This window comes from Barbus barbus (genome assembly GCF_936440315.1).
Source record: "Barbus barbus genome assembly, chromosome: 12".
In the NCBI taxonomy this organism is placed as follows: domain Eukaryota; kingdom Metazoa; phylum Chordata; class Actinopteri; order Cypriniformes; family Cyprinidae; genus Barbus; species Barbus barbus.
In genome coordinates, this window is record NC_136740.1 from 3,453,833 (window position 1) to 3,474,747 (window position 20,915).

Sequence of the window (20,915 nt, forward strand, 5' to 3'; positions counted from 1 at the left end):
TTTCACATATTTTTGTAATAACTTTTAAAAGTGAATACAAACTAAGTAGTCAGGCAAGTGTCAGCTATGTACTGAAGGTGCGAAAAAAGTGAACTCTGCGGTGAGGACAAGAGCAAATAGTTCATGTCTGTTATTACTTTACATCAAGGGCTTCTTTGTAGCCAAGACTTTTAGCTAGATCTGTTTCTATTGAAGTTGACTTTCCTGATAAATCTAGCCTGGGAAATACTGATTCGAGTATAAAGTGTGACAACTAGCCCAAGTACTCCCCTATTTATTTCAGTTTGTGTCATGATGGCATTTCCTTTTTAACACTGCTTTTGAACTTTAAATTGACCAAAATGATAAAAAGGATGACCGTATTTGTGTTGCCCAGATATTATTGTAGCACGCTGTTGATGGCTGCTCCCCATAAAAATCATGACTTAACGTCTGCATGCACTGGAAACTGTGACACACATGCGAATGAAACTACTCCTCAAGAAAAATATGTAGGGCTGGATTTTGTCCTTTGTACATGAAACAGCAATTAGTAAACAACAATTAATTCACTTCCAATCTCACAATCTTTAATGTACATTGATGTGCACAGATGAGTCAGGTATAATAAAAACTGCATTCCATTAAAATTTGTATTTTATGGTGACTTTTGGCTGGCAAACCAAACTCCTGATGCATAAAGTGAGCTATATATTTCCTTCAGTTGATGGTAGATGTGTGCTTTTTGTTGTGCACTATTCTCCATAATTTCTTCCACAGGCATTTTCCTAGCAGTAGCTTGATGTAATGACATTTTATTGTGAGTTTTATTGGTGTGGAGGGTGTGTGTGTGTGCGCGCGCATTGCTGCACTGCAGATTCTTCTCATGCATCCTTTTCCGTCAGCAGTGAACTGAGCAATGATTGCTGTTGTTCCAAAACCCCAGACATTCAGTCAGGTTGTGACCATATGGAGATTAAATCAAACAGTGCTTTTCCACTCGGTCCTTCTGGGCCTTATTTATGGTCTATAATCGACGAGCCAGTCTAGTCCAGTACCTCTATTCTGCTCTTCTCTATCTAGCTTTCATCTCCAAGTCATACAGTGGCCCAAAAAAGTAGTTGGGCAAATGTCTGATTGTCAAAACAAAATATCAAAGCAAATGGAAAAATAGCACTTTGTAAGCAAAATATTTCACAAAAATTGTTTTGTAATAAGAAATAAATAATTTGATAGTTGTTGAATTATTCACCTAACTGATTTGTACAAAAATTGTATTCTTTCAAAAATGTAGGTTAATCAACATTAACTTGTTTATTGAGCTGTTGTATAGATGCAATGTCACACTTGACAGCACAAAATAAGTGCTGATTTTAAGAACAAGGAAAGGATTTTCTGTTGGTTGTAAAAACTGTTGGTTAAAATTCATTGCAAAAAATGATTAGTTCTGAGAAAAGATCTAACATCACACCAGTTTTGATATTTCATGACAGACATTATAGCTAAAGTGCCCAAATACTAATTTGGGCCATAGTGTATGTTACAGTCTGGATAAAGAGTCATGCTGATATGATGTAATTGCCATTTAGTGGATGATCTGTGTGATTTATTTCTTCTCTTTTCTTCTTCAGAGTTCTTGCCCCTAAATGTGCAGCATGTAACCAGCCGATCCTGCCCTCTGAGGTAAGACGCAAATCATGACCAATTCAGCCTGTACTCCATAAACTCTCTTCGTAAAGAAACTAATCTCATTTGACTGCAAAAGGTAATCCGTAAAACCCCAGGAAATCACTTAAAGTTTGAATCCACCGGGGGCATGTAGATGAGCCGTTTTCCCAGCCTGTGTCATAGAATCAGCTTTCTCTGCATTAGAGCCACGCGTCACAGCAATGCCAATCTAGACTTATGTCACTTTGCTTGTTGTGAGACAAATGAACCAAAATAATAATGGCGAATAATTTACAGATCCTGAGAACCACTGACAAGCATCTGATCTTGTAAAAGGTGTGGTATGTCCCACCGCTCCATAGTATAAACGGAGTACGTGCGATTGCGAATCTCAAAAGGTCTGATATTGTACGTAATTCATTTAGCACTGATGGAGTGATTACTGCTAAGTTAGGGCATGTCATTTGTTAAAGCCCCCCCGTCTATAATTAGAGACGACCCGCGAGGCATGCTGCTCTCCAACACCATCAAGAGCTCAGTTATCATGCACCTGCATGGAGGCTCTTATGAGAAACTCTACAGGAATTCCTCCTCTCTGATCACAGCCAAGTGTAACATCAGCACTGTTCAACAGCTGAAACATCGCTGTACCCAGAAAAGATCAGAAAACAAAAAAGCATAGTTCATCCAAAAATGACATGCATTTTTCCATGCAAAAACGACGTTAATAGTAATACAACAGTTCATAAAACAATAGTTCATAGCGACAGACTAAAAAAAAGAGTAAAGATTTCTGGTTGAGCTATTCCTTTAAAAGCAACAATAAACATTCCTGTAAAACTCCAAAAATGTACCTACATTAAAATCATTGCAGTTTCCAGCTGAAATGAACACTAGAGGCAGTAAAACGCCAACAAGCTTTATTATTTTCCACACAAATTAAGATTACAGGGGCAGGTTACTGATTAATGAAGGCTTACTTTTGCATGGTTCACAATATGATGACCTCAAAACACTTTTACCATAGCGCATGATTTACCATGATGCGTACAATTTACCAGTGTAATAATACATTGCCACGGTCACATTTAAAACATTTACCTGTTTTGGACTGAACATGCTATTTAGAAAGAGTCACTGGATATTTTACTTTGAGCGTGAATTTGGTTCTTCATCTGAACAGATTTGGAGACATTTAGCATTACATCACTTGTGAAGTCTCCAAATCTGTTTCTCCAAATCTTGGATGGCTAGAGGGCAAGTATATTGTTGACGTATTTTCATTTTATTGTGAATTATTTTTTGTAACTGTTTAGTGCCATTACATTGCCCACAGTCATTTTTGAAACTAATTTAGAAACTAATTTGTATTGTATTGTAGACAGTTCATGTTTCTGTTTGGTTATTGGAGTAGAGACCGCTTTCGATGTGGTCATGCTGTATCTTTGCGTGTGTTGTGGTAAATTGTGTTTCCAGATGTGTTGTCATCTCACTGGTTGTTTATTCTCATAGGGATCAGATGAAACCATTCGAGTGGTTTCCATGGACAAGGACTACCACGTGGAGTGTTATCACTGTGAGGTGAGTTCAACTTGGGAGACGACAACAGTAATAGAGGTCTCATCTGTGCTAATTTAATGTCAATCTCAATGGTTAGTGCAAGTAAAGAAACTTTTGTTGTTGAAAAACAAATCACCACTTCCCCTTGAGGCCTGCATGCCTTGATATTAACAAAGATCTGCTCGTGTCTTAGGACAGAGGAGCATGAAGTTAGTGTGATGTGAGTGTGAATCTCTTCCCGTAGGAGTGTCATATGGAGCTGAATGACGAGGAGGGTCACCGCTGCTATCCTCTGGACGGACACCTGCTGTGTCACGTCTGTCACCTCAAACACATCAACCCTGCCGCCCCGCCGTCTACAGCAAACAGCTACCACAGTCAGTTTTAAACATCTGCTTCCCTCTAGTGGGTGTTCAGAGACATCACCGTTTGCCAAAGATGAGTTAGTTTGTCACTTTTTTCCCTCCTGACGAGTTTGCACCCCTGCATTTTAACAGACAAACATGAACATTAATTGTTTATTCCAAAATCTTTTGCGGATACCAACACATTTTCTGAGTGATCTCATCAGTTGAATAGACTTAACAACAGTGACGATCTGTCATTTGAAATGTTTGAATTGTATTATTCAGCCATTTACACAGAAATATTTTTTTTAATAATTACAAAAAAATACTCCAGTTTGGCACTTGGTGTTAATTTTGGGCCCTGCTTAGAAGTCATAGAAAGAGGTTCATCAACTGTTATTCTTAATATCTGTTTTTATTACACCATTGCACATGGACAGAATTCAGCAGTTCACTACAACTGTATTACAGTTGGCAGGTCAAACCCTCATCTTAACTGATTGGAAGATTTGACACCAATTACTCTCAATTTAAGGCTGTTATTTCAGACCTAGACCTCTTTAAATGATCTTCATTGTTTGTACATTTTATTCAATAAAGAGTTGGTATAATAAAGTACAATGTTGCCTTGTTTGCCAAGTTTGGTGAATCTGATCACAAAACTTATTCTTGAGAAATTTAAATGTTCCCAATCACCAGATTAAGATGTGACCAGACAAATGTAACCTATATATTGTTTAAAAGTTGCCATTCAAAAGCCTTCAATCAGTAACTGATTTATGTGCATGTTTTTACGGTTAAGCGGTTGATTGTGTACCCTGCCTTAAGTTCTCAGATCTCCCTCGATGTTACTTATCCATCTCCTATTAAAAAGTAGGATGTGATGCATTTATTTAAGTGTTATGCTGATGATATTTAAAATAAAACCAAAGATTTTTTATTCATAATTTGTTAAGATTGTTTCAGCACTTTTATGCAAAATGTTTAAATGGTAGTTCACCCATAAATGAAACTTCTGTCATTGTTTACTCTCATGCTGTTCCAAAAACCTGTTTGATGTTCTTCTGTGGAACATTAAAGATATTTTGACAAATGTCTTTTTTTAGTTTTTATTTTTTTTATTCATACAGTAAAAGACAATGGTCACCAAAACCGTTTGGTCACCATTCTTCAATAAATATCTTTAGATTTTCACAGAAGAAATACATACAGATTTTCTCACGAAAATTACGTGAGGGTGAATGACACAATTTTGGGTGATTTATCCCTTTAACACATTTTCATGAAAAACCATTTGACAACTTTTTTACCACTTCAGAATGAAAATGCAGTAAACACTGCACTGAGGTACCTCAAGGATCAGTGCTTGGCCCTATCTTTTATAAAAATAATTTGCTACATTTTGCTTGAACTGAATTTTTGATTATCTCTAGTATTTACTACATGCTTAGAGTAATTTACATTTCACTTTAAATGGACAATTAACATCCAAAGGGTGATGCAGAAGCAGCAAACAAACAATGAAATAAATTCTGCACCCCCCCCCCCCCTTCTTTTTTCAATGCAGAGGCTTTAGGTAGGACACTTCACATTGATACTAAGTTTCACAGGTAAGATTCTGAGTGGGAAATCTGTACAGCTACTTTAGAGAAACGGATAAACTGCTTCCTTAAATGTATTGGTGAAAGTGCACAGATGTGTGTTAGTCAGAGGATCAGAAAATGAAATCGGTCCTCCGTCCCAATCCAGCTGCACTCTGATCACCTTCAGCTGCTTATCAACAGTTAAATGCATGCGGGGCATCAAGCGTGATGTGATGTGTACTGACCAGCCATGTAACGCACACGCCACACTCCAGTGTCAAAGAAAATGCCTCCTTTTCCCTGACTGGATGCTGTGGTTACTCCTAACAGACCAGCATGTGTTGTTTTGCACCTCCACATCCCAGAAGTGTGTTCCATGGTTAAAGCCCTCAGAGCCCAGCACACGGTGATAATAGTCAAACCTCTCTGGATTGTCTGGATACTGTTGTCCATCAGCACTGGATTTCATATGGGTCAGATCATCAGTCAGGAACCGCAGAGGATGTGCAGTATTGGGGTCCTGTGTGAGAGGAGCTGATCAGAACACATAACATGTAACCACAAACCAGGAGTTTTGATGTTAATTAATTAACCACTTTAACAACAATTTACTTTTGATAGAAGTTTCAGTAAAAAATAAAGATATTAGGAGCGAAAAAAATACAGCCTACATATTGATTTTGTGTTTTTAGCACAAATTTTGTTAATTATTTCAACCTATTAATAATTTTCCATTTAAATAAGTCATACTGCAGCCTTCTTAGAAATGTGTTGCCCTTGTGGGCAACAGAATTTGCATTTTGAAATTTGCTGTTTATATGTTTTTTGTGTTTGTTGCACTATCATAACTTTTCCTATGCTGGAGGACGTTTACACAAATCTACATGATTGTGACACAGTACTAACTAGCATGGCAATGACCAACAAGCAAATGATCCTGAGAGTATGTGGCTGTGTGTGGTCCAAATTAACAATTTATCAGGGCCTTCAAATTCATCAGGGCAAGGCAAAATGTGGTGGAGGTCGCCAGATGCAAACTTGCAGTGGCAGGTCAGACAAGAGGGAATCACAGCCAGGTTGAGCACCACAGTGACCCAAACTCCGACCCAGACAGTGGAACAGGCCATCAGCTGTCTGAAACAGAGAGAGATTGTGGGTTTGCCAAAACTAGGCAGAGCTGGTTTTGGCTGGGGATCCAGATCTAAGCCTCAAAAGGGGCTTTCGCACCAGAGGAAATAGTTCCTAAAACTATTGGTGGAAGTTCCCAATTTTTGGCGTATTCACATTGCAGGAACTAGGAATGTATTTAATTCTAGGAACTCTGTTTGGGGGAACAAAATTTGCTTCTACTTCAGAGTAGGATCTAAAAGAGTTCTATAGGAACTACCAGTGGCGTAAATGTACACTGATTGGCCAAATGCATACAAAACACCAGCTACCCGGAATTTTTAAAAAGCCATGTAAAAATATTTAATTTTCCATGAACATGGAAAACAGCTTCAATGGCATTTACCTGTTGTCTGCAGCGTTGTGTTCTTTTCTCAGCCTCGATGGTAACGGCCTGAGGGAGAAATTGGTTCTCTAGGAACCACCCTGCTGGCTAGGTCCTAGAACTAATGCCTTGCGAAAGCCCTTAAAGTAGGAAAAAAGAGACATAGCGATCTTGGAAATCATGAAGATGGGAGAGGAGAGCTATAAAATCAGAGCCATGAGTCAATCACAGCAAGGCAGCTGGACAACCTGGGAGGCAGCAATCAGCAGACACAGTTTACAGCTCAGAGGAGACCTGTAAACTCTCTGCTGTAAAGCAGCATTGGTGCAGTGCCAGTACTGATGGCACCATGACTGAGTCCTGCATAAGCTAGCTGAGTTCTTCGAGGCACATAAAGTAATTTTGCACCGCGTAGAACTAGCCAGCAGGGTCATTCCTGGAGAACCAATTTCTCCCTCGGGCCGTTTTCCTGGTTGCATTCGCAGCAGCAACTCTGAATCGGCCGACAGCAATATCTTTAGTCGCAGGATTTACATGCGTCAACAATCGAGCTGTTTTTGTTGTGTGTCGTAGATTTCGTGATAACGAAGATGGAATGTAAATGCACAATTTACGTGATTGCTAGATTTAGTCAGATTTTCATGCTCTATCAGTGTTATCATCAAGGCTGAGAAAAGAACACAGTGCTGCAGACAACAGGTAAATGCCGTTATCGCGGTTTTCCATGTTTATGTAGTAAATATTTTTACGTGGCTTTTTAAAAATGCCGGGTAGTCTGTTTCTCGTATGCGTTTGACCAATCAATATACTGTACACTTAGTTCTATAGGAACTACCAGTGACATGTTTAAGACCCTACTCTGAAGTAGGAGCTAATTTTGTTCCCCAAAACAAAGTTCCTAGAACTAAAGACATTCCTAATTCCTGCGGTGCGAACAAACCAAAAAGCAGGAACTTGAGCCAATAGTTCTAGGAACTATGAAAAGGTTGCTCTGATGCAAAAGCACCTATGGGCTGTAAGCAAACAGAGTCAGTCCAGCTGACCTGGTTCATCAGGCAAGGAGGCCATGCCTAGAGCAGTACACAGAGCCGTCATCAGTGTGTTGGGTGGGGTGGAGGCCGTTCGTATCCAGTGGAGGTGGTTTGCAGAGGCTATAGTGAACACACACCCAGCGACTTCTGAAGTCACTGGACATTTCATGCTTAAATCTGAGGAAGGGTCTCAAAGACCTGAATGAGGACGCAGTACAAGGGAGCTGTTGGCGTTGGCTTTGACGAAAGGATATAGCATAGGGATCCTAGAACTGGCTGCAGGGAGTGATTAAGAGACAGACTTGCTGCTCCACCTCCTCAAGATGTTCTGGGTTTAAGGACATCTTAAGGACATTTGGGTTCTCTCTCTCTCTCTACGTGTGTTTGTGTGTATTTAAATGTCATAAATGTGCATCCCTCTAATATAAAAAATTAATTACTTGTCTAATCACCCTCTCACCAAATTAAATATTGCAAATAATACTGAGCTAAAGTAGACTAACCCAGAACAGTTTCACACCATGCAGGTGTTACAAATTGTTACAAAACTGAATTGATGATTATCTGTAATTTTCTACATGCTTAAAACAATTAACATTTGACATAAATGGACACTTTACGTACAAACGGTGACAAAACACACACACAAAAAACAAACAAAAACACGCACACATAAAAATGACCAATGCCAGAGCATGTTGAAGTGTCACGCACCGGATGTCGTGAATGCACTCAGGAAAGTTGGACATTGCAGTGGATCAGAGGTAAAAAAAAAAAATGATATAAATACTGTTTAGTTTCTTGCACAGACCGATTGTTTTGTGTCTTAAGACCTTAATGTATCGTCAGAAGCCGCAGGGTTTAATTTGGTTTTGTCTGTGTATGTTTTTTTTTGTCTCTCAAAGCCGTGGGTCCCATTGACTGCCATTATATGACTGACAGACTGCAACGGTTTGAGTTAAAAATCTTTGTGTTCAACTGAAGAAACAAAGTTACCTACATCTTGGATGCCCTGGGTGTAAGCAGATAAACATCATATTTTCATTTTTGGGTGAACTATCCGTTTAAGGAAATCCTGTGGCCCCCTTGGTTGAGAACCACCAATTTAAATGGAACCTATCATGATAAATCAAATCTTTCATTGAATTTTGAAAAGTTCAGTGTACTATGAAATAAACTAACTTCTCATACTGCAACAAAAGCCACTCATTCTGAAAAAAAAAAAACCAGTAGCACATCACTGCCCATATTTATACATCACCGATGGCTAGGCAATAACATATTCCCCCCCGATGCAATTAATAGGTAATAAGGAAGTCAGATGCTATTACTCTTAAACAAGAACCCAGAACAATTACAAAAGTAAAACACTAAAGAAAAATTACAAAATGTATATATATTTGTTGAACGTCTCATCAGTACACTGAAAAGAAAAAAAAAAAAATGATGAAATTTGGAAGCAATCTCCATTCAGACATTGCTAGTAAATATCACCGATATTTACAAAGAAATGATATGTAATTTAATTGAAACGTGAAACTTGGAAGTATAAAACTTTTTTTCTTGTAAGAGATACAGTAATCTTTTATTTACAATTTACATACAATTTACCTTTAGAAGTGGTGCAACTTCATCAACAGGTCTGAATGTGTGATGCAGGTGTTTCTCTGAATCTTTGCACCCCAAACACACAGGATGATTATCATCCAGACAGAAGAGTTTGAGTTTCTCTCCGTGCACATCACAGAGCACCTCAGATGACGACTGCTATGAACCTCTGTTCTGTAAGAACGACTCGCACACATTCCGCAGTGCAAGATTAGTAGGTGTTTGATATCCTGCAAATATTTTCCTGCAAACTGGACATTCCTGAAAACCTCTGGAGCTCCAGAACTATTCCAAACAAGCTCAACAGACACTGAAGATATCATAGCACCCAGGACACAGCAGATCCTCCTCTGAAATTTGACTCAGACAATTCATTTTCTACTGTAGACTCCCTAGTTATGCCTAAAAAACTAAAAGCTTTAATCGTCACAAAATGTCTGCTATACCAGATATCCTTGTTCCATTCTGAGCTGTGGACTCTACAGGTGCATCTCAGAAAATTAGAATATGGTGAAAAAATTCATTTGTTCTTGTAACTTATATGAAAGTTTCAGTTTTTGAAATATGTTAGATTCATTACATGTAAAGTACAACACTTCAAAAGTGTTTGTTTTAATTTTGATGATTAGAGCTTACAGCTCATGAAAGTCAAAAATTAGTATCTCAAAATATTAGAATATTTATATTTGAGTTTCAATTAATGATCATCTCTACAGTATAAATTCAGGGTATCGCTTGTTTGAAACCACAATAATGGAGAAGACTGCTGACTTGGCAATGATCCAGAAGATGAACATTGACACCCTCCACAAAGAGGGTAAGACACAGAGGGTCATTACTGAAAGGTGTAGCTGTTTACAGAGTGCTGTATCAAAGCATATTAAATGCAAAGTTGACGGGAAGGAAGAAATTGGGTAGGAAAAGGTGCACAAGCAACAGGGATGACTTCCCTATGCTTCCATCTGCTGACAAGCTTTATGGAGATGCTGATTTCATTTTCCGGCAGGACTTTTCTGCTTTGCAAATCCTTTTTTTTTATTGATCTTATGAAATATAATATTTTGAGATACTGATTTTTGACTTTCATGAGCTGTAAGCTCTAAACAAAAACAAAAAAGCTTTTGAAGTGTTTTACTTTACATCTAATGAATCTAAAATATATGAAAGTTTCACTTTTTGAAATAAGTTACAAGAAAAAATGAACTTTTTCACCATATTCTAATTTTCTGAGATGCACCTGTAGAGCACATGTATCAACATTACAGGTTAATGATTACTTAAGAGGACTCATGCAAAGGCAAACTGACTCCCAGCCCTTAGTGTAAAGGAAAGCAAGCATAAAAGATGATAAACTTGCCTTCCAGACGAGATTATATCTCTATGGCCAGAGATTATAAATCCAGGCCTTTACTAAAGAAGACTGTGAGGTTTCTTTACAGCTCTTAATATTCTCAGTTCATTTCTTCATACAAAGAATCGAGAATACTTAATACATGCATACTGATTTGTTTTACAGTAGTATAATACAATGGAATAGTTAGAAGTACATAAAAATACATGATCTTTTAGGATCAGTTCAATGTCCTTGAAAGATGTTTTTTCTGCTTACATAGGCTGCAATTATTTGATCATAGATTTAAAAACAAAACTTATTGATCCCAACCTCTACTGTGGTATATGGAGAATGAAAATATGAATGTGCCAGAAGGTGCAAACTTTAATTATTCTTAATAATCATTAAATTTTTAGGTTTGTAAAGCAATTTATTTGATTTCCAATGAAGTAAGATGAAATATGGTGTCTTGGAAATCTGAAGTAGGCTACAATTATTTTTTCTCAACAGTACTAAAGTACAAATCCCAAAGTATAAAGTACAGTTACTCAAGTACTTTACACCTGTGATAAATATTACTGCATATTTATCACGGGTGTAAAGTACTTGAGTAACTGTACTTATTAACTGTACAATATTCATGACAAACATGTATATGCTACTAATCTCCTAAAAAAAGGATTTAACAGATGTTTGGTTGCTTTGTGGACAGTTAAAAAAAAATCTTAAAAGGTAAATGTTACATTATTTGGTTTATAATAGTAAAGCATTTGGTATGGAAACTGCTTCACACATAAGCCTTTAGATTTCATTTTAAAATCAAGCCACTACTGTACGAACATTACAGGCATGCCTTCAAAATAGCAGCGCACTAAAATAGAGCGTTGACTGCTTAGTAAATGACTGTTACATGCAGCAGATTTCTTTCTCCTTACACATAGTAACAGCTGGAGAACTATGTTTGAACAAGCGCTCATGTCGTTAAAGCAGCGCTGGTTCCCGTCCTGCCGGTTTATTTGCTCCAGCTGACTTATCTTATCTGTCAGTTTAATGGCGGCTGTGAAATGAATGTGTTGATGTAGGATAACAGCAGTCAGATCAGAGTCTCTGGATCTCTCGCACGCATTCGATGAACCTGACAATGGCATGTGTTTGGAAAATTATTCTTCTCAACATTTTTATCGTCTTGGGTAGAAGTAAAGTGATGAAAGGTATGTCCTTAAATGCTTTGAGTTGTTTCGGCTGAGATTTAACTTTGAAAAGATGTGCAGTATAGAGTCATTTTCAAAAGCAGAGCCCTTTCTGAATTCATTAGAGCTTGAGAATGTGTAGTTTTTAGCATGGAAGACGTAAAGCTAATATGAATGCAGTGTAAAGACAAGTGAAAAGAACAGTTGGAAAAGCTAGTTATGTAACTGTTCGTCAGTACAAAATGCCAGAATGGCTCCCAGATGCACGGTCAACAAATACTGTGCTGTTGTTGTTGTTTATTTATTACAATGTGTTCTTAATGAAATAATGAATTAGTAGTAGTATACAAAATTGTTTTCCAATTTACATTCATGCATTTTTTCTACAAAGTGACTTAAAGCAGAGGAACTGGTCTGCAAAAGCAGAAACATTTCATATTTTTTATCTCAATTTAACTGTGAAGCTTAAAATGCTTCTTAGTGGAGTAATACACACACATAGATTAAGTCAAGTTACGATGGATGGATGGATGGATGGACGGACGGACGACAAGAAATTAAAGCCTAAAAGAAAACTGAAGCCTAAATTATGAAAAATGGGACAACTATTTCTTGTGAATCGTTGAATATTTATGGTGAAATCTCCAGTCTGCAATGGCCTGTCCATTTAAACTAAGATCTGTAATAGCTCAGTAGTCTTGAGATATATCATGCTCAATATATCAGCAGGCTGATCACAGTTGTTCTCCACTACAGGCTATTTCTGGCACATCTCAGACCTCCACTGGGATCCTTCTTATGACGTAGGGAGTAACTCTGCATCAAAATGTGCTTCTAGTGGAGGCCGTCCGACCCCAAACGCAGGCATATTTGGAGACTATTCCTGTGACTCCCCATGGACTCTGATAAACTCAACATTGAGTGCCATGAGAGGGATCCTGCCTGACCCGGACTTCATCATCTGGACCGGGTTTGTGCCAAGCGCCCTCTTAACTCATAAAGCTGTCCTAGTCTGAGGTTTAAAGTATATTCAAAAGAGTGCTGCAGTGTTGATGGACGTCTGTTGCCCAGCCCATAAGTTGGCATCACCCTGGGTCACCTGTCAAAAACCTAATAGAATTTTTCCATTGGATTTTAGATTACTGTGCTCTGTGACCAACAAAAGGTTATGGTTCTTACACGTTTGTTCATCATGATAATCGTCACATTTTAACACCATTTTGGAATTTTGAAGTCTAAATACAATGCGCAGAAATAAAAGCTAAACGTTTTAAATGAACTACACCACGGTCACATGACTTAAACATCACCACCGTTAAGCTTCCATAAATCTGTCAGTCTTTATTTAAAAACCTTTTTTTTATTATTTAGAGTAGCTGACTATAAACACAATGAGGCTGTGAAAGTGACTAGTGATTAGACGACTTTATCAGTTCGACATGCTGATGTTTAATGTCCCGACAACCTCTGTTGTCCCATTTAGACACTTGTTAGCAACCTTTATCAAGACAAGTAAAAACACAACAGGTATTACTGTGTTTTTACACAGTTTGAATGTGAATTTTATGTTGTAGAATAAAACGTGAAATACCCTGAGCTTGTATTCAGACCTTATTTTAGGTGTTTAACCAAAAACCCATTCAAAAAACCAATTGACTTCAGGGTGATGGAACCACACGAGATAAAATGTGAATCGTTCAATTTGTTATTACTGCAGCGCTATACAGTATTACATTTGTAATTGTTTTAAAGGAGTGCAATAGATTTTCAACTACACTGCCAGTCAAAAAATAATTTATGACTTTCATAATCTTAAAAACATCTAAAGGCTCTTACTTAAATGCTTTAACCTAGTTTTGTAAGTGATAAAATGTGCATTCATATAAAATTACTAGTGAGATAAAATTAGTCAGCAAGTGTCCAATATAGTATAAGTCATGCTTCCATATTATTATTCTGTGAGTAATCATAAAGAATGAGTTGCTGTGTCAAGCATTTGGCCTGTACTGTACAGTGGGGATCGAAAGTTTGTGAACCCCTTGCAGAATCTGTGAAAATGTGGATAATTTTACCAAAATAAGAGAGATCATACAAAATGCATGTTATTTTTTATTTAGTACTGTCCTGAGTAAGATATTTTCCATAAAAGATGTTTACATATAGTCCACAAGACAAAAAAAATAGCTGAAATTATTAAAATAACCACATTCAAAAGTTTGGGAACCCTTGGTTCTTAATACTGTGTGTGGTTACCTGGATGATCTACAGCTGTTTTTTTGTTTTGTGATGGTTGTTCATGAGTCCCTTGTTTGTTCTGAACAGTTCAACTGAGCACTGTTCTTCAGAAAAATCCTCCAGGTCCTGCAGAATCTTCAGGTTTCCAGCATCTTTTGCATATTTGAACCCTTTCCAGCAGTAACTGTATGATTTTGAGATCCACCTTTTCACGCTGAGGATGATTGAGGGACTCAAACACAACAATTAAAAAAGGTTCAAACATTCACTGATGCTCCTGAAGGAAACACGATGCATTAAGAGCCGGGGGTGAAAACTTTTTGAATTTTAAGATCAAGGTAAATTGTACTTCATTTGTCTTCCAGGAAACATGCAAGTATCTTCTGTCGCGTCAGAAGGGCAGTACTAAATGGAAAAATATGATATTTCAACAAAATAAGAAAAATTTGGACATCATCCTGTTCAAAAGTTTTCACCCCTCGGCTCTTAATGCATCGTGTTTCCTTCAGGAGCATCAGTGAATGTTTGAACCTTTTTTTAATTGTTGCGTTTGAGTCCCTCAATCATCCTCAGCGTGAAAAGGTGGATCTCAAAATCATACAGTTACTGCTGGAAAGGGTTCAAATATGCAAAAGATGTTGGAAACCTGAAGATTCTGCAGGACCTGGAGGATTTTTCTGAAGAACAGTGCTCAGTTGAACTGTTCAGAACAAACAAGGGACTCATGAACAACCATCACAAAACAAAAAAATAGCTATAGATCATCCAGGTAACCACACACAGTATTAAGAACCAAGGGTTCCCAAACTTTTGAATGTGTTTTTTTTTATAATTTCAGCTATTTCTTTGTCTTGTGGATTATATGTAAACATATTTTATGGAAAATATCTTACTCAGGACAGTACTAAATAAAAAAATAACATGCATTTTGTATGATCTCTCTTATTTTGGTAAAATGATCCACATTTTCACAGATTCTGCAAGGGGTTCCCAAACTTTCGCATGCCACTGTAGGTGAGCTGTCTGACTTAAGTCATATATTTCTTATTGATTATATAATTAAATATATTTCTAACTCTTTTTCACAGAGATGATACACCCCATGTGCCCGATGAGCAGCTGGGAGTCGCACCTGTCCTGCGTATGATCGGCAATCTCACCCACATCATAAAAAACACTTTCCCTAGTATGTGTTTCATATGGGCTGCTGACTGCTTGTTTGGTTTGTCCATGAAATTAATTTCACATTTGTATGTCTTTAGATACCAAGGTGTATTCTGCAATGGGAAATCATGACTACCATCCAAAGAATCAAATGCCCCCAGAAAAAAACAACATTTATGAGCAAACTGCAAACATGTGGCATGACTGGCTGCACGCGGCGTCAAAAGAGACCTTTAAAACGGGTACAAACTACAGCAGCTCATCATTAACAATACACTGAAACAGACAAAAAGGAAGAGTTTGGTCGATCAATAATATTACAGATTATACAATATTGATATAGCTTTAACTATATAACTTTCATTGTTACTGTCTTTCACAGGTGGATATTACACAGAGAAGCTGCTGAATCAAACTGGCCTCAGAGTCGTGGTCCTAAATACGAACCTCTATTACGACCAGAACAAACTCACAGAAAATATCAAAGACCCTGCAGATCAGTTCAGTTGGGCCGATAAAGTGCTTCAGGACGCAGCTAAAAATAATGAGAAGGTTAGTTGTATCTTAGCTTACACTTTATTGTGATAGTCCACTTTAGACATTCTACTAACTATAAGTAACTAATTCTCATTCATTTGCAACTACATGTCTACTAGCTCTCAGAGCAGACTGTGAGGTTAGGTTTAGGGTTAGTAGAATAAGTTGACATATGGCAAAGTTTCTCATAGTCAGTATGTTGTGGACCCATCAGAATAAAGTGTTAGAAGATATTAAAGAGTCTACTAATACTCTAATGACTGCTAGTTGACATGTAGTTACAAAGTTACTTACTGTGGACTATCGAAATAAAGTGTTACCGTATCTTACAGCGAGGAAGATCCATGTATTGTGTCATTATTTGACATAAAGAGCCTTTGTTCTGTCTTACCCAGGTTTACATGATTGGCCATGTCCCTCCAGGGTTTTTTGAGAAGAAGCGAGATAAAGCCTGGTTCAGAAAAGAGTTTAACAAGCGCTACATAGATCTCATACAAAAGCACAGTGCTGTTATACAGGGCCAGTTCTTCGGTCATCATCACACCGACAGCTTCCGCATGTTCTACAGCTCAAATGGTAATTCAATTTGTGCATATTTTGGAATTTTAATTACCTTTTAAATTAGAAAATGGAAAAAAAAGAGACTGTTCATTAGGGTTATTAACTAAATCAACAAATAAAACTTGTTACAAAATAAGCATTTACTGAATCTATCTATATAAACATTTCATTTCAGCTAGTTGTCAAGGCAACATTTTTATTTTATATTTAACAACGATGTATTAAAAACTAAAACTGAAAATGTGACCCTGGACCACAAAACCAGTCGTAAGGGTCATTTTTTCGAAATTGAGATGTATGCATCATCTGAAAGCTGAGTAAATAATCTTTCCATTGATGTATGGTTTGTTATGATAGGACAATATTTGGCCGAGATACAACTATTTGAAAATCTGGAATTTGAGGGTGCAAAAAAATCTAAATAGAGAAAAATCGCCTTTAAAGTTGTTTAAATTAAATTCTTAGCAATGCATATTACTAATCAAAAATGAAGTTTTGATATATTTACGGTAGGAAATTTACATAATATCTTTATGGAGCATGATCTTTACTTAATATCCTAATGATTTTTGGCATAAAAGAAAAATCTATAATTTTGACCCATACAATGTATTTTTGGCTTTTGCTTCAAATATACCCCAGCGACTTCAGACTGGTTTTGTGCTCCAGGGTCACATATAATAAAAATGACAACACCACAACAAAATGTATTTTTAAAAAGCTAAAGGGTGCATATACCTACAGTGTACATATTAGTACAAAAGTGTACCTTGCAAAAAGGTACCACCCCAGTGACAGCTTTTTTTCTGAGAGTGTACCCTTTCAAAAAGTACACATTTGTACCATATTTATCCCTAAAGGGTGCACTTCAATGGTGCATTTTAGTAACTAAATGGTGCACTTTTGAAAGGGTGCATCAGTGATGGCCTTTTTTCTGAGTGAAGATGCCCTTCACAAATTGTTTGTAAACTGGAAGCTATTAATATCCCTTACAGGATCTCCCATAAGTGCAATGTTCCTGACTCCAGGAGTGACGCCCTGGATAACAACATTACCTGGTGTCATAGATGGCGGAAATAATCCTGGAATTCGCATCTTCGAGTATGACACCAAAACACTTTTGATCAAGGCAAGAAGTTTTAGTCATTTTATTTTGTTTTTATTTTTTATATATATATCTATATGGTTTTTATTATTTTTTGTTATTTTACATCAAGTTAAACAAACAAAAATGAGAAAATGTTGTCTCGACAATAAGATAAAAAAAGGTTAAATTTATCTATCTATCTATCTATCTTTATTAGAATTTTTTTAAATTTCAAATAACATTTTTATTGTTTTAGTTTTTGTTATAATTAAAGCTGCAGCACATAGCTTTTTCCACTATCTCCATCTACACTAGCAGTCAAACATTTGGGGTCAGTAAGATTTTTTATGTTTTTTAAAGAAGTCTCTTCTGCTCACCAAGCCTGCACTGTAAAAAAAAAAAATCCGTGAAATTTACGGTAAAAAAAACTGGCAGCTGTGGTTACCAGAATTCTACCGTAAAAACTACGGTAGCAACGTTTTAGGTTTTAACTTAAATTTACAATTAAATACCGTAATTTCTTCAACTGATATAATCTTAATATACCAACCTATTAAAGTACTGAAATCTGTTTTGTTCCTTTGAAATACACTGATATCCACCAAGTGCAGGTGATGAGAAAGTCACATGATGAGCCAAAGCCCATCACAAGCAACTTTTAAACAATAGAATATACAGAAGGTGCACGGTGTCATTCACACAAGCACTAAACACCATCATGGTGAGACTCATTAAACTGAAATATGCTATAAACATTAATTTAACAACATTAGATGTAACATACAACCCTAATAAACATAACCGATAAGAAAAAACTAAGAAAAAGTTATTTCAAAGAAAAAAACGGTCAAATTCAAACAGAATTTGAAATGGAACGCAGGGAATTCTGGGAATGTCAGTTTACGGTTTTTCCCTGTAAATTTTACAGGAACTTTCCGTTAACCATGTAACAGGTTTTTACCGTAGCATTTTCACAGTTTTTTACCGTTAAAATCACGATCATTTTAATTATGCACCAGATCACACAGTACTCTCTCATAGCTACCAGAAGATAAGTGAAATTTACCTCACTAAAATCAAATTAAATAGTAATAATAATAATAATAATAATAATAATAAAAAAAACAAGAAAAAAAAAGAAAGGACGAAAGAACAAATGAAAGAAAGAACGATGGAATGAAAGAAAGAAAACAAATATCCGAATCAAGCTAATCAGTGCTCTAATGATAGCTAGCTACCCATTGAGCCACTGAAATGTCTTACCTGTTCATCAGAAAAAAAGCCAGATCTCCGAGTTGTTCATTTAGCACAGGCTTTTGTCACTTTTTTTTGTTTTCTGTTTTATTGCAGACCCTCCACAGCTTGAGGTTTCTTGAAAACTGGTTCCCCAGATGTTAAGAGTTGTTGCCATTTAGAACTTTACACATATCAGAGCAGCCCTATGACACGTTTCAATTCTAAGCAACTGTTGTAAGAACAAGCAACAGAAGCACAACTTTTAACAGCTGGATCTTTCTGTTTACCGACGTGACGTAAAAATTACATCAAACTGACGAATTACGTCAATTTCCTGCGTAATTGTACCCGACACATCAAAATTTTAAATTATTATAAGCTTTAATGTTGCAAATTGAGGTTAAAAAAAAAAAAAAAAAAAGTTACATACTGCTATAATAGCACTGATTTACACATTTCTTTTCTTGCTGCTTTGTGTTCCTAAAGGATATATTAACCTACTATATGAACCTGTCATACTCAAATGTGGTACATGAGCGCTGGGAGAAGGAGTACCGGCTGACGGAGGCGTTTCGTGTGCCGGACGCCTCTCCCTCCTCTATGCACCGCGTGATGGAGCGGATATCCAGCGACAAGTGTTATCTGCAGAAGTACTATGAGTTCAACTCTGTGAATTATGACCTGACGGAGTGCCAGGCTGACTGCCGCATCGATCACGTGTGTGCGATGAGGGAAGTGGACTTTGAGGCCTATGAGAAGTGTGTGGTGAAGGAGGGAGGATCATCCACCGCTCCAGTGCTGTTTACACTGCTGCTGTCACTGATGCTGAGTCTGCTGTGTTTGAACTGATCACAGAACAGCAGCGTTTATGCAAGTTATCCCTTCAGACCGGTGCACGAGTGTGAATGACATTCTCACCAGTATTTAAAATATTTTAACTTTTAATGTACTATTCATCAACTTGATCTATCATGATTTCTTTTTTGTCTCTAGTTCAGCCCAAAATGAAAATGTTTTTGGGGGGTCCCAAACATTTAAAAAAAAAAATAAAAAAATAATAATCTTTTGTGTTCCACAGAAATTTGGAGTGAATTTTGAAATTAGCCCATGCTGCTTTGATAGTGGGCTTCAGGTCATCTGCATTGTTGGGTCTGGTGTCTCTCATCTTCCTCTTCTCTATGGGGTTCAGGTCAGGCGAGTTTGGCCAATCAAGCACAGTAACACCACGGTCATTGGACCAGCTTTTGGTACCTTTGGCAGTGTGGGCAGGTGCCAAGTCCTGCTGGAAAATGAAATCAGCATCTCCATAAAGCTTGTCAGCAGAAGGAAGCATGAAGTGCTCTAAAATTTCCTGGTAGATGGCTGCGTTGACTGTGGACTTCAGAAAACACAGTGGGCCAACACCAGCAGATGACATGGCAGCCCAAATCATCACTGACTGTGGAAACTTCACACTGGACTTCAAGCAACATGGATTCTGTGCCTCTCCACTCTTCCTCCAGACTCTAGGACCTTGATTTCCAAATTAAATGCAAAATTTGCTTTCATCTGAAAAGAGGACTTTGGAGCACTGAGCAACAGTCCAGTTCTTTTTCTCCACAGCCCAGGTAAGACGCTTCTGACGTTGTCTCTGGTTCAGAAGTGGCTTGGTAGCACTTTTCCTGAAGACGTCTGAGTGTGGAGACTCTTGATGCACTGACTCCAGCTTCAGTCCACTCCTTGTCAAGCTCTCACAAGTGTTTGAATCAGCTTTGCTTGACAGTATTCTCAAGCTTGCAGTCATCCCTGTTGCTTGTGCACCTTTTTCTACCCAAATTCTTCCTTCCAGTCAACTTTGCATTTAATATGCTTTGATACAGCACTCTGTGAACAGCCACACCTTTCAGTAATGACCCTCTGTGACTTACCCTCTTTGTGGAGGGCGTCAATGTTCGTCTTCTGGATCATTACCAAGTCAGCAGTCTTCTCCATTACTGTGGTTTCAAAGAACAAGCGATACCCATAATTTATACTGTAGGGATGATCATTAATTGAAACTCAAATGTAAATATTCTAATATTTTGAGATACTGATTTTTGACTTTCATGAGCTGTAAGCTCTAATCATCAAAATTAAAACAACTTCTGAAATGTTTTACTTTACATGCAATGAATCTAAAATATATGAAAGTTTCACTTTTTTAAATAAGTTACAAGAAAAAATAAATGTTTACTTTTTCACGATATTCAATTTTTTCAGATGTACTTGTATATCTGAGTGCAGTGGCTTCTCTGCAATAACACTGCAGAATTCTGACAGAAGTCT

At 37.2% G+C, this 20,915-nt stretch overlaps 2 protein-coding genes across 3 annotated transcripts in view; both read left to right on the plus strand.

Moving 5' to 3' along the window:
• Window positions 1-8,307, plus strand: part of LOC306877836 (LIM domain-containing protein 1-like) — a 32,242-nt gene extending 23,935 nt beyond the window's left edge. Inside the window, exons 6-9 of the mRNA XM_079429822.1 lie at window positions 1,611-1,662; window positions 3,160-3,228; window positions 3,452-3,584; window positions 5,122-8,307. Coding sequence (XP_079285948.1) covers window positions 1,611-1,662; window positions 3,160-3,228; window positions 3,452-3,584; window positions 5,122-5,168 — 301 coding nt within the window. The 3' untranslated portion in view covers window positions 5,169-8,307. The remainder of the gene's footprint in view (window positions 1-1,610; window positions 1,663-3,159; window positions 3,229-3,451; window positions 3,585-5,121) is intronic.
• Window positions 6,797-19,647, plus strand: LOC306877837 (acid sphingomyelinase-like phosphodiesterase 3b). 2 transcript variants are annotated; one of them, XM_079429824.1, is made up of 9 exons: window positions 6,797-8,424; window positions 8,566-8,678; window positions 12,548-12,761; window positions 15,115-15,212; window positions 15,289-15,432; window positions 15,573-15,742; window positions 16,123-16,303; window positions 17,284-17,417; window positions 19,098-19,647. In XM_079429824.1, exons 3-9 carry the CDS (start codon window positions 12,718-12,720, stop codon window positions 19,458-19,460), a joined length of 1,134 nt encoding a protein of 377 aa, XP_079285950.1. In that variant the 5' UTR covers window positions 6,797-8,424; window positions 8,566-8,678; window positions 12,548-12,717; the 3' UTR covers window positions 19,461-19,647. The 2 variants fall into 2 exon arrangements, with proteins under 2 accessions (XP_079285950.1, XP_079285949.1); XM_079429823.1 differs by lacking the exons at window positions 6,797-8,424; window positions 8,566-8,678 and adding an exon at window positions 11,535-11,812.
• The last annotated feature ends 1,268 nt before the right edge of the window (window positions 19,648-20,915 follow it).

Coding starts and splice junctions, on each gene's coding strand:
- LOC306877837 (XM_079429823.1), top strand. CDS start 11,731: ATGAACCTGACAATGGCATGTGTTTGGAAAATTATTCTTCTCAACATT. Junction 11,813..12,547: donor TAGAAGTAAAGTGATGAAAG/GTATGTCCTTAA, acceptor TCTCCACTACAG/GCTATTTCTGGCACATCTCA. Junction 15,213..15,288: donor CATAAAAAACACTTTCCCTA/GTATGTGTTTCA, acceptor GTATGTCTTTAG/ATACCAAGGTGTATTCTGCA.